Source organism: Drosophila serrata, unplaced genomic scaffold, assembly GCF_035046125.1.
Source record: "Drosophila serrata isolate PLE 108 unplaced genomic scaffold, ASM3504612v1 contig_184, whole genome shotgun sequence".
Taxonomy (NCBI): Eukaryota; Metazoa; Arthropoda; class Insecta; order Diptera; family Drosophilidae; genus Drosophila; species Drosophila serrata.
In genome coordinates, this window is record NW_028257082.1 from 1574674 (window position 1) to 1587296 (window position 12623).

Consider the following 12623-nt stretch of genomic DNA (forward strand, 5'->3'; position numbering starts at 1 on the left):
TTTACCCCAAGTTGCGTGAAATAAGAGGAACAGTCGAATGTGACCTTATGTTGTGAACGAAGCTCAAAAATGAAATGTTATAGTGTTGTGATGTTTAATACTTTTTCTTTATTGCTTAGATCTAACAATGTTTAATCAAAGCTTGTTAATTATTTCGAATGTGTGCTATTATCTAGACTAATGTCAATGTTTTTCCTTTTTTTTTTATTAGTTTTCTTTTCGTTTATTTTCGGGTTTTGCTGCCCGTTACCAAAAGAGAGACCAATTTTTTAATGATATTTCGTATGAGTTTTTCTTTTTCTATTCATGGGCTTCTAAATAAAATACAGTTTGGGTAGAACGATTGGCTTAAACAGTAGGTTACGCTCTATGAATATCTATTTAGATTTCGTCTGTTTTTACTCCAGAATGAAAACTAATAACTTATTTGTAGTTAATTAATTAGTCATGCATTTTACTATAATATTATAATAAATTAATTAGAGAAATAATGGTAGGGAATCAAAGGCCGAGCTCTGTAGTCCAGTCAGGGTAACACATAAGCGACAAGTAAGTATAATTTCATTGCATAAATCATACAAACGACTTAAAAATTGTACTTCCACAAGAACACTAACATTGAGATAAAATTTAAATTTTATAAGTATAGGAAGCATTGTGTGTGTGGTTTATTGATCAACAGATGATCGCTTGAATTGCCTACTATTATTATTAGACATTCTACTTCTCAGACGGAGTACATTGAATAAAATGTTAAGGGACAAATAATAAAACGGAATACTTTCTACACAGAAAGGCATTAAATACTCAAGTCGAATATAAATATAGCTAATAATAAATCATATAAATTAGTCACAAGTTGGAGTCTGAGTATATTTGAGCTCGTTAGAGTGGCGCTCCGCCCTCAACTGGACACCGGAGATATGGGACCATCAAAGTCTCTATTTACAGTTGCTATTGCGACGACCACTCGTTTATGGGATAAGTGGTGCTGCCGATGTACGAGGGCTGCCGTATAGGTTCGCTGGACGCTGGCGCATTCACAGCAGAGCTCCAGTGCTGTCTGGGAAACACATTCGAGTTGGCGTACGATGACGGAGCACTGATATAGCCTGCGGGTGGGTGCAGATTGGAATGATACGGCGCGAAGTTCAAATTGCCATACGAAGTGTAGTTATTGAGGTGGTAGCTGGAGGCAGGTGGGGCGGCCTTATGCTTATTGTCGTAATAGTCGTAATATTGGGGTGGATAGGAAGGCTGGTGGAAGGGGTTTGGTTTGGGTACTGTCTGGAAATACGAACTGTCCGTCGTATCGCTTGGGTGCGGCGGAAGTGGCACATTGGGCTGAATACTACTACTACTTGCATTGTTGTAACCTTCGCTAACAGCCGGCGGCAGGTGATTCGGATGCTTATACGTTTGCGGCAATGGTTGCTGCTGCTGCTGTTGCGATTGTTGCGCCTGTGGCTGCGGTTGTTGTTGCTGCGGCTGTTGTTGTGACTGTGTCTGCTGCTGAGAGTGTTGTGACGGCTGTGCATAGTTCAAGTCACAAGGCATCTGATGTGGATTTGATGTGGAGGCCAAACTATTGTTTGGTTGTGATTGCGGCTTAAAGTGTTGTTGTTGCGTGCTTTCTGTGGACTTTCGCTTTTCGCTAGCCGACATTTCTGGCCGGCTTGCAGTAGTTGCTGGCGCAATGGACTCCTTGTTCTTTGCGATATGTTGTGGCTCGTCATCGGCAGTCAGATCTTTCACATCTGTAACAAAACAATTAACATTGTATCTTATAGTTTAATACCCTACTCTGCTTACCTTTTTCTGGTGTTTGTGGCTTGGCGGTGTCAGTGTCACAGTCGGATGTTATGTCGATGACATCGTCCTTATTATTTGGTTTCTCCGCTTCTGTTTTTGCCGTAGTCCTTATGGCTATGATCTTTCCGCTGTCCAGCTGCATGTAGATTCCCTTCGCCGACTTCAGGACCATTACACGCTGTCCAGCCTTTAGAATTATATTGGCTTTATCAGCCGAATTTGTGGGAATGACAACATCTGTAAAAGGGACATCAATTAGCGGACGACCTAAGCTGTAATTCAACATGGGATATACCAAGTGGCAGGGTCATTTCTTGGGCGGTCATGCCCTGTCTCTGCCACACGTCAGCGGGAATCCAGCGTGTTGTGCGTCCACCTCCTGTTGAGGTTGACGTATGTGTCTTCATTTGCTGTGTGGGCGTGAAGAATACGACTCTTAATATATTTCGACTGAGTATTGCACTAACTACTTACCGGTGTCATGGGTTTAGTGATTACGGTTCCATCGTTGTTAACGATCTTGTAGTGCATTTTTGCAGGAGTATAGGTAAAACGCTGATTGACGGCAGCCTTTTTCTCCAGCTCATAACTGCGATGAGCCTGCCTTTTTTCGGCTTGGGACAGCTTTCGGTCCTTTTGATCTACCAGAAGGCTTTCGTGCAAAAACGGTTCTTTTGTCACACAATGTTTATGCAGCTCGAGAATGGTGTTTATTATAGAGTCAGCATGAACCTTGGGTGTCGGGACCTCCTCATCCTTTTCGTTTTTAACTGGCACTTCTATACCGGTGCCGTTTTGTGCCTTGGTCTCATCCACATCCATTGACGCACTTTTGTCGTCTTCTGGTGGCTTTTTCGACTCATCCGATGATAGTGGTGACTTATTTGATTCATCTGCTGCCTTGCTAGGCTCATCTGCCGCGTCGGGGGATAGTTTACTAGCCTCAACCGTTGGCGAGCTCGGCTTGCTAGGCGACTCCACCGTCGCTGGCTTGCTTACCTCCTCGATCACTTCTTCATCGGAGTCGTAGTCATGACACAGATTCGTGATATCCTTCATCGAAAGGTGTGCCTCGGGATTGCACTCGTCAACAATGCGGTCTGACATGCCTTGCTTTTTGATCTGCCTGTCGTATATCTTTTTCTCCAGACACTTATCCATGACGATTCTGTACACAAAACACGGTTTTGTCTGTCCATATCTGAAATGAATCGTTTTGAGTTGGACTTCATATGTCATGCAGAATAACTTAAGCCTTACCTGTAAATCCTATATACAGCTTGCGTATCGTGGCAAGGGTTCCAACTGGCATCAAATATTATTACGCGATTCGCGCCGGTAAGGTTGATACCCAGCGAGCCGGCTCTTGTTGATATCAGAAAAAGCTTAACACTACTATTTGAGTTGAATTCGTTGACTAGCCTTTCCCGTTCCTGCGAGGAAGTGGAGCCATCCAAGCCTAAACATCGTATTTCCAATTAGTTATCATTATACTTATTAATAAATTTAACTGATATACTTACGGAAGTAGGAAGTGTTTTTAGTCCAAAGCTGATTGCTTCCAGGAACATAACTAGACTTTAGATAGACCTCGAGTAGGTTTAGGGTCAACAGACTTTGGCTAAATAACAATATGCGGTCCCCCAAGTGCATACTCTCTTCCAGTATACAAAAGAAAATCTCCATTTTTGGCGAATTTGAGATAAGGCCAGGCACATAGTTCCGCATCAGCTCGACAGCCCAGGAGCAGGAAAACTCATCATTCCGCTTGCTCTTCAGCAACTTCTTAAAAGGCTCTGCGGCGGCAATACCGGCAGCGTTTTTAATGCCCGGGGAACTCCATTCACTGGGTCTATTTGAATTGCAATCATTGTCTACTTGATTATTTGTACAGGACGAGGATTGTATGGTCGTTTCCACGGTCTTAATCTCGTTCGTGTCCAGATCCACGATTTCCGACGATGTCGTAATACTCTCAAAATTGTTAGACATGTTGGTATCTGTCTGCTTAATGACCTCAACGCATCCCGGTTTGGGCAGAATACTGGAGTCCATCCAATAGTTGTTCTTTGTCTCGCCACCAAAGGCCCCATAGCTAAGGGGCTCTGATTTCTCCTCATAGAAGCTGGGGCTGGAAAGTTTTTTTTTTAAGTAGAAATGATGAATAGGCTGATTACTACAGGATGCTTACCTTTTATTTAAATACTTTGCGTTTAGATCAGAGGAGGTTGGCATATTGTATAACGTTTGATTATCAGCCTTGGGCAGGGGCTCAATATTAGTAATGTTATTGATGGGCTCGCTGGATCCATTATTCCTCCTTTCGCTCAGGGGCGAGGCTACATTTACGGCTGGATCATTATGGGGCGACTCGACAACTGTTGGTGTTGGTGTGGAGGGGACGACACTCTTGGAAAGATCTTCGTCGATTTCTAAATCTAAATCAGTCTCACATTTCTTTAGAAAGTTATACAGAACATCTGGATGATTCCAGATTTTACAACAGACCGCAAAGGCCTTCAGAGGATTGGGGAACGCCTTGGTGCGCACCACATCCGTCATGAACGTGTCGTAGAGCTTTCGCTGGAATGGAGTCATTCGCGCCAGGATAACATACTCGTATTTCTGCGGCAGGGTGGCTTGCAGCACCGTGTGCGAGCGCCGCTGGACGAATCCAAGCAGCAAGGAGTGCAGAACGTGCGCCCTGTATCTCATAAGTTTGATGTCATCCGGAGTGGAGTCCACGCACTGACCGTTTTGAATGGGACGCTCAAACATGTTGCAGAACTCGGTGCGTGTGCCCAGATAGTTGGGCCTTACGAAGTCCACCATGCACCAGTACTCGAGCAGGTTGTTCTGCAAGGGGTAACCAGTGAGCACAATGCGGCGTCGTGTCCGGATCTGTTTTAGAGCCAGCGAGATGCCGGCGTGCGAGTTCTTGATCCGGTGTCCCTCATCGCAGATGACCAGGTCTGGGCCTGGCTTCACCAACGCCTCGAACACCAAGTTCATGAGATCGCTGCTGGAGTCCATACCGTCGGGCCGCATAACACTGCCTTTTCGCTTGCGCGTCTTCACCAGCTTGAGGGCCAGGAGGCGGAACAGCTCGTAGCCGATCAGCAGGACTCCGCCCTCGTGGACCCAGTTGAGGATAACCTTTGCCCGCGCTGTCAGCGTCTTCTGCTGATCGTTCAGGACGTATATATCGAAGTTGCGGGCACGCACATTGCCGTCCGCGGAGTAGCGCGGAATCCACATGTTGAACTCACTCAGCCAGTTTTGCAGCGTGTTGATGGGCATCACACAAAGCACTGTCCGCGCTGAGGTGTGTCTCAGAAAGATATCACAGAAGGAGACAACTTGCAGCGTCTTGCCCAGACCCATGGAGTGGGCGAGAATGCACCCGAAACCGCTCGATTTGTTGAATCTTCGTGTGGACTCGATGATGTTGTCGTACAGGAAGCGCACCCCGCCGATCTGGTGCGGTTTTATTACCTTGGCTATTTGGGGGGCCAGGTACAGGGTCTCTTCGCCTTCCGGGTGCGCCATGTTGACCACCACCTGCCCGTTTTCGTCAGGAACATTGTACAGATCTTTGACGTGCATGCCGCTGTTGGTGGCGTCGTCCGACTCGTTCAGGTCCTCGTCATCCTCCTCCATCTCCTCCTCGGAGAGAAGTATGCAGTCGTCGTCGGAGGAGCTGTCGTCGATCGTGACCACCTCGCTGGGCTGCTCGACGCTCGCCTCTTTGTGTATTACGTCCCCGAGGCTGCCGCCGCTGAGGCTACTGCTGTTCGATTCGTCGAACGTGTCCGAGGCGATTTCGTCCTCGGGGAAATCGACGGGCGGGTGGTGCTCGGCGTGGTTTGACACCGAACAGCTCTCGATGCCCTCGCTCTCGTCCAGCTGCAGGATGCGGAAGATTTGCTTGTGCACCACCTGCTTCTGGATCTCGCGCATTGACTTTTGTTGACCAGCAACGCGAGCCAAGCGTTCTGACTCCTCCCTCTGAGCCGCTAGCGTTGTGGTGTCCAGATTGTTCTCGTTCATCACGTCGCGGATGTTCTTGCGAAGGTGGCTGTTTTTCTTCTCGGCCTCGGCAGCGGCGGCCGCCAGGCTAATCTTCTTGCTTGCCGCCGCCTGTTCGTCGGCCACCGAATTCTTTCGCTTGTGTCCGTAAGGTACTGTGTTCTTGGTGGCCACATCGGCCACCAGTGGCGGTTGCAATGGCAGCGCCAACTGCAGCGGGGGCGGCGGCACTGTGACGGCTGTGACTCGATCGGGTTCGACCGGATGGTTGATCTCTGTGCCGTATTCTGGCAGTTTAGCGGGTATGTGGGCGGCTCCTCCATCGATCGGCTCTGCAGGCGGTAGCGGTAGCGGGTGCGGTGGCGGATGCGGAGGCGGGGGGTTGTGGAAATACCTCCGCGGGTCCTCCGGGAACAACAGCGATGGATGATACTCGCCCACGTTGGGCAGCCATCCCTCTGGCTTCTGTAGTCTTTGGTTAACACCATAGTTGTTCGGGTTTGGTGATTCCTCCATATTTTCCTGTGACGAATCCCTGCGAAAATATGGACAAATTAGGTTTTCACAACGCCAACACGATTTATCTCACATCGCTAACAAAGGTCACCTAAGCAATTAACAAATCTTTAAGCCCATCGCTAGGGGCGTTGTAAAAAAACTGGATCTGGTGATTTCTTGGTACCAATTATACATACACGAGTACATAAGCTGGCATATAATTCGGCCTCTGTCACAGATTCCAAGGGATCATCACCGATTATGTACGTCGGTTTGGATAAACGCTTGGCTGTTGACACTTATCAGACATATTTACATAGGTAGGTACGTTACATACCAATATATGCAAGTACATACAGAACTCGTAACCGGGCCGGAAATATTGCTTTGATGTGTTCCCCGCCCTCCTCCACCCCTCACCGTTCAACATAGTAAGGATTCATCAAAACAAATCGGATGGACAGAGTTATAATCGGCAAAACTAATTTAATTATGTATATATGCACACAAACTAGCTGAGCCGATTTTTTTTTCTCTACAGTTGCATCGTATAGTTAGTATTCACGTATTTACGTACATTTTGTGTTTTCGTACGTACATTTACATAAAGCCGGGGAATTGGATTTGTAAGCGACCGAATTAACAACACAGGTTCTTAATTATTGTTATTTCATACATATGGATATTTTTCTATATGCACTTTCAGTAGGTTCTTTTGATTGGTGTTCGCGTTTGAGATTCTCGGTTTATCGCGACCGACACTCGCTTCTCCAGGGCTAAGCTCTTCGATTTGTTTTTATATAAATTTTAAATGTTATTCTCGATTATTTTCTCGCTGTTTTCATTAATGTTTTCTACATAGATATGAACAAAAGTCCTGCCCTGTTAAACGGTCAAGCTGCATGATGTGCGCCAGTGTGGCCAGATTGACTATATCATCATTAATTGTGAGTGAAAGAAACAATATGTGTTTCGCTTAACCTTTATAAGGTGCGAGGGTATTCAATTTACGTCTTATAATAAAAACATGAGTGCAATTTATTTTATTCTTATTTATTTTTATTCTTACATTTTAAATTTTTACTTCAAACGTAAAATTGGGTTTATTTACATATGTAGATGTTCGGCGTACATTAGAATTTATTAATCTAATTTGATCATACCCTTTATATATTTTCTTATCTGATCTCTAAATTGAAGAGGAGTCGGATGATCATACTGTCCGCCATGGCCAATTGACCTCATTGATCCAAAAAAGTTCTCCACATTGTGTTGGTTAAGACGACTTGTTAGTATTGGAATCCTTTCGTACTTTTCCGACAAATAATAATACAAACCATCAAGGGATGCATTGTTGACCAAAATACCCATTTGGAAGGTCAGTTTATCCGCTGATTCAGTCATCTCTGTACGCATAATTTCTGACATTTTAGCTAACGTACCTTGTTGACTTTCGATTTGTTTACCATAAGCCTGTGGCGAGTCGGTGGAATGAATTCTAGACAACTTTGAGTTAAAGACATCGAACCACTCATTGATAAGTACAAAAAAATCTGCGGTTTCGCATGCGTTTTCTATAGCATATCCATACTCAAAACAATGTCTAATGGAACTGGCTGTTGCACTAGATAATAGTTCCGTTGCCAAATTGTCGTTTTGTTTAGTCAGCGAGGAAACATTTATATGATTCTCATTAATCCTTAATTTTATGGAAACATCCGACATAGCACAGTGTCTAATTGTCTGTTGAACTGTCGTCTTTGTCAATTTATGACCATTGATGTCTAATCCAAAGTCAATATAGTGGTTATGAACCAACTTTAATAGATGTGTAGTATCCGAAAAAACGAATATTTTCAATTGATCATCCGCTGGATGGCTAAACCACGACCTGTTTGCTGAAACGAAGAAACAATTTAGTTTTCTCTTTTGTATTAGTTCGTATAACAAACTTACTTTCCGATATACCAAGCTCTCTCCATAGACTCTGATTTTCGGCGCTTAAATCAGAGACAATTGCTACCACCGGATAATTTATCTTGTGTAATTTCATTATTATTGCATTTAGAGTCTCGGTGTCCATTCGGGCGTTGAAACCGAAGTATACGGGCTGCTTCCAGGATTTCTTCAAGCCTCGAACGGTGGCCACTTGTACGTAGCTAGTTGGCTCATTTGCAACATCCTCTGAGGCGCTAAACTCGGAAGCAGCATTTTATCAATGGACAAAACGCATAATTTATCCACTTGACACCTTTCTTCATTTTCCATTAGGTCTAATACGACATCAAGGGTACCAGCATTAATTTTAACATCTGCTAACCATCTAAATATCGTTGCCCTACTCGGCAAGGGAAATCCTTTTTCATATAGGTGCTTGTATGATCGAGGTCCAACGGAGTGAAGGCAAATAGCAGCAGACATGTCAGTTGCATTAAATGTGGATCTTTTTCCTCCGCTCTTCAGTATTTTGATTTGGGTCTCAGTGAAAATGTAGCGTAGTGATTTTTCCAACTCCTGAAACACCTCGAGCTGTTTGCGTAGGGAACGCATTTCCTTCTCCATAGATACTATTTTCTTTCTCATGATCTCTTTTTCAATAAATGTTGTACGATCAATCATTTTTTCTCTAGGCAAAAGTTATATTATTTTTAACACGAGCTTATTTATTTAATAGATGTAAACTTACTCTGTTTGCGTGCTGCCATTAGCGTAACCTGATTTGGCAATCTTTGATTCAGGCTCCAAGCAAATCTGCGGAACAGCATCGTTGTTTAGTCGCCTCCTTTTCACAGCTTGCCCTCTTCTGTCAGTGGACTTCCACTGTGATGCACCAAAATGCGTTTCGCATATTTTTGAATGTTCTCCAAGGCTGCACCCAAGAGTTTTCTCCCACAAAGATCTCCTTACTAAGCATTTCGGTGCTTTTATGAACTTCACACCTGATACGTTTTTTCGGCAATACATGCAATATGCCATTTTTCTCTTGTACACATAAGTGTTAAAAGAGAGACGACAACAAGAGAGCACACGCTGAAAATTAATGGACTGAAAAACAAAGAAAACGGCTGCTGATGAGACCACTTTCTACTTGTCATGGTGCAACAGGATTGTAAAAAGTTTTGTATGGATTTACCTTATTCCATCAATTCGGAAGAAAAGTATAAAAATATAAATACCTTTGCAGACGTCTCTGGCAAAAAATTTATCGCTAAAAATTGTTGTTCATTTTACACAAGCGAGGAGACGTTTATCGATATGTATGCATACGATACTTTTCCGATGACGCAACAACAACAGCAAGAAAGGAAGCATTCTTTGGCACGCCGAAGTTTATATACCCTCGCAGATAGAACAGAACTGAAAATCTGTTGGAAACTGAAAAAGTTATAATTTTAAATTGTATTAATTTCCGGATCGTTCCTATGGGAGCTATATGCAAGGGTATAAAAAGAAAATCCACTCCGTCTTTACTAAGGTACCAGAGCTCAATTATTCGAATTATTAAAATTTTTAATTTTATTTGTTTAAAACTTTAATATTCGATATATAAAAAATCGAAAAAAGTGTAGTTTGACTTCCCGTTTTTATCTTTTTGTTGGTATTAAATGGAAATATAGTATGTGGTCCCACTAACCAAAATACTGCAAGGATATTTGTTCCTAAGGTTGTGTTTTTCCTCATAAATAATTGTTTTGTGATATTTTCCTGCTCGAATGATGGTGAGTGTTCATTTATTTTCAAAAATATCTTGAAAAGCAGTTAATTTCTGTTCCAGTGCCACATATCAAACTGTAGTACCATGAAAATAGTCCTGGTTTTCCTATCGGTCAACATTTTTTGGCTCTTCAAGGTGTATCCACCGGCTCCACCCACAAAATGCCAATTACCGGAGCCAACTTTCCGACCGCCCACTGCTGCCGAATGCCCCTAGCATCCAGATATCGCTTACGCGCTGCTACAACCGCTCACCCACTTGGACAACTTGTTGACTCCGAATAGCACTGCGACACTGGCGTTCGAGAACGTCGATCTGAGCTACGGGCGCTGGGACAATCAGCAGCTGTATCGGGTCAAGGACTTTGCCCTAGTGGGTGAGCAGTTCATGGACTCGCCGGAGGCCAATCTGGTCTGCCTGGCCACGCAGACCTCGGTGGAGCGTCTCAACTCGCTGCCGCAGGTGGCTACCAATTGGCAGGGTAAAATGTCAGTGGCCGTGTTTGCCGCTGGACATGAAGAGTTCGTTGTGCTGCAGTACTTCGTTACATATATGCGACTTTGCTTCGCCAACATTCGGGAGAATGCCACCTTTCACTTGCTGACACCGCGGGATTACGACAGGCTGCCTAGAGTGGCTGCCATTCCATTAAATATGAAGGGCAAATTTGATTGCCAGTATCCGGATAGGACGCTAAAGGCATTGCTCAAGTTTCGGTCGTTGAGAACGCTGCAGTGGCGGCAAAGAAACATATATCCCCAGAACCACATGCGGAACCTGGCTCGTAAGGGCTGTCAGACGAAGTACGTCTTTCTGACCGACATCGACATTGTTCCCAGCACAAACAGTGTCCCTCAGCTCAACCAGTTCTTCAGAACGGCAAATTGCTCAAAAAGCTGCGCTTACGTTATACCCACGTTCGAGATAGATGTGCGGGCTACGTTTCCACGCTCGAAGAACGGGCTGCTGCGTTTGATTAGAAAAGGTTTGGCCAGGCCGTTTCACGAGAAGGTCTTTATCTACAACCAATATGCCACCAATTTCTCAAAGTATGTCCTACAAAACTAAAATCCAATTAGTTTTAATATCCAATTTTTTACTTTAGATGGCTGTCGACAAGCACAAATGACACAGAGGTCTCTGTTAGCCATATCGTAACAAACTTTGAATTCCTATACGAACCGTTCTACATAGCGGTGGATAATGCTCCTGCGCATGACGAAAGATTTCTTGGCTACGGATTTACCAGGAATTCCCAGGTGTACGAGATGCATATAGCGGGATACCAGTTTTACGTTCTGTCCCCCGTTTTCACTGGTCACTGGGGTCTGCAAAGGAAGCAGGCGAGACCGGCTTGGCGAGAGCAGCAAAATAATGCTAATCGCAGGAAGTTTGATGTTTTCAAGAGCGAAATATTTGTGCGATACAAAAATGATCCACGCCAGCTACTGAAGGCGAAGAAAAATCAAATTATAGTGAAATAAAATTGCAATATATGGCTAGAATTGAATATTGTATGGTATGTAATATAATTTAATTTCAGTGCAAAAAAGTATTAACTTTTAATCGCTTTAATTATGAACGTTTAGGAATGTATAATTAAATCTTTTAATATTGGTCTTCGTCTTGCTCGGTGTCAGAGTAAGTACCACAGATGCCCACCAGTCTCGAAAATGTATTTTTTAACCGAAGATGGCTAGATTGACTCAGCTTTTTGATGCTGATCAATAATATATATGATTTATAGGGTCGGAAATGACTCCTTCACAGCGTTACAAGCTTCTGACTGAAACTATAATACCATTCTTTGAGTCGATATTACTTATATTTTTATAAGACAATTTGTTTAACAAATCAAATTTTAAAATACTCATAACTAAGCCAAAAGAGCATTAATTTTAAATCGGAAAGCTGCGCTATGCTAGTTTTTGTTAGCCTAGTAAATCTGCATACTCAGATTAAAATATGAAAAAATCGACATTTTTGACAATTTTAACGATGTAACCCCTTATAAAATTATCAAATTTTGAAAAAAATCCGAAAATTTATTTTTTAACCGGAGATGGCTAGATCGATTCAGCTGTTAATGCTGATCAATAATATATCTGATTTATAGGGTCGGAAATGACTTCTTCACTGTGTTACAAGCTTCTGACTTATATTAAAATACCCTGCAAGGGTATTACGATTTCTAAGCTAAACTTAATATTTGTGTCAGGATTAAATGCTTGTTTAAAGCTTAAATGTCTTGATTTGAACTTGAGATCCGCTGGTTTTGGAACTGAACTCAACTAACTGAAATTATAGTTGCAAACATGGATCTAATGAACCTTAATAGATTTAGACGTTCCTACTTGGCCCAATAATCTAATGTACGGCTTTGGAAAGAGTTGGTGGCTATCCTTTTATCTCGCTTTCACGCGAATGTGGAGGCAAGACGGAGATGTCGAGGATGGTCCGCGCGAAGCAAAACAATGGAGGCCAAATACCGGAAGAGATGGAGCGCAGGCGCTGGGCTTGCGCAAGCTGCCGCCGTTTCCTCGGAAAGCTTGGAACGCCATCGCAGGAC

At 43.5% G+C, this 12623-nt stretch overlaps 2 protein-coding genes across 7 annotated transcripts; one reads left to right on the top strand and one right to left on the bottom strand.

Annotated features, from left to right (window-relative positions):
* Nucleotides 1-85: 85 nt before the first annotated feature.
* On the bottom strand, nucleotides 86-7276 carry LOC110191611 (helicase ARIP4). 5 transcript variants are annotated; one of them, XM_020962498.2, is made up of 8 exons: nucleotides 6917-7276; nucleotides 4004-6376; nucleotides 3336-3943; nucleotides 3073-3271; nucleotides 2287-3013; nucleotides 2108-2222; nucleotides 1813-2049; nucleotides 86-1757 (listed from the first exon to the last, which is right to left on the bottom strand). In XM_020962498.2, exons 1-8 carry the CDS (start codon nucleotides 6937-6939, stop codon nucleotides 955-957), a joined length of 5085 nt encoding a protein of 1694 aa, XP_020818157.2. In that variant the 5' UTR covers nucleotides 6940-7276; the 3' UTR covers nucleotides 86-954. The 5 variants fall into 5 exon arrangements, with proteins under 5 accessions (XP_020818157.2, XP_020818158.2, XP_086684029.1 ...); XM_020962499.2 differs by having other exon boundaries at nucleotides 6938-7273; XM_086827903.1 differs by lacking the exon at nucleotides 6917-7276 and adding an exon at nucleotides 6677-6833.
* Nucleotides 7277-9487: 2211 nt separating this feature from the next.
* Nucleotides 9488-11564, top strand: LOC110191694 (beta-1,4-glucuronyltransferase 1). 2 transcript variants are annotated; one of them, XM_086827917.1, is made up of 4 exons: nucleotides 9488-9814; nucleotides 9957-10058; nucleotides 10115-11103; nucleotides 11160-11564. In XM_086827917.1, exons 3-4 carry the CDS (start codon nucleotides 10442-10444, stop codon nucleotides 11536-11538), a joined length of 1041 nt encoding a protein of 346 aa, XP_086684043.1. In that variant the 5' UTR covers nucleotides 9488-9814; nucleotides 9957-10058; nucleotides 10115-10441; the 3' UTR covers nucleotides 11539-11564. The 2 variants fall into 2 exon arrangements, with proteins under 2 accessions (XP_086684043.1, XP_086684044.1); XM_086827918.1 differs by lacking the exon at nucleotides 9488-9814 and having other exon boundaries at nucleotides 9928-10058.
* Nucleotides 11565-12623: the final 1059 nt, after the last annotated feature.

Bases quoted from the DNA above. Each gene is read 5' to 3' on its own strand.
- LOC110191611 (XM_020962498.2), bottom strand. From the start codon at position 6,939: ATGTACGTACGAAAACACAAAAT. The intron at 3,272-3,335 runs GTAAGTATATCA...TACGATGTTTAG, and splicing joins TAAAAACACTTCCTACTTCC to GCTTGGATGGCTCCACTTCC. The intron at 3,014-3,072 runs GTAAGGCTTAAG...GATTCATTTCAG, and splicing joins GCTGTATATAGGATTTACAG to ATATGGACAGACAAAACCGT.
- LOC110191694 (XM_086827917.1), top strand. From the start codon at position 10,442: ATGGACTCGCCGGAGGCCAATCTGGTCTGCCTGGCCACGCAGACCTCG. The intron at 11,104-11,159 runs GTATGTCCTACA...TTTTTACTTTAG, and splicing joins TATGCCACCAATTTCTCAAA to ATGGCTGTCGACAAGCACAA.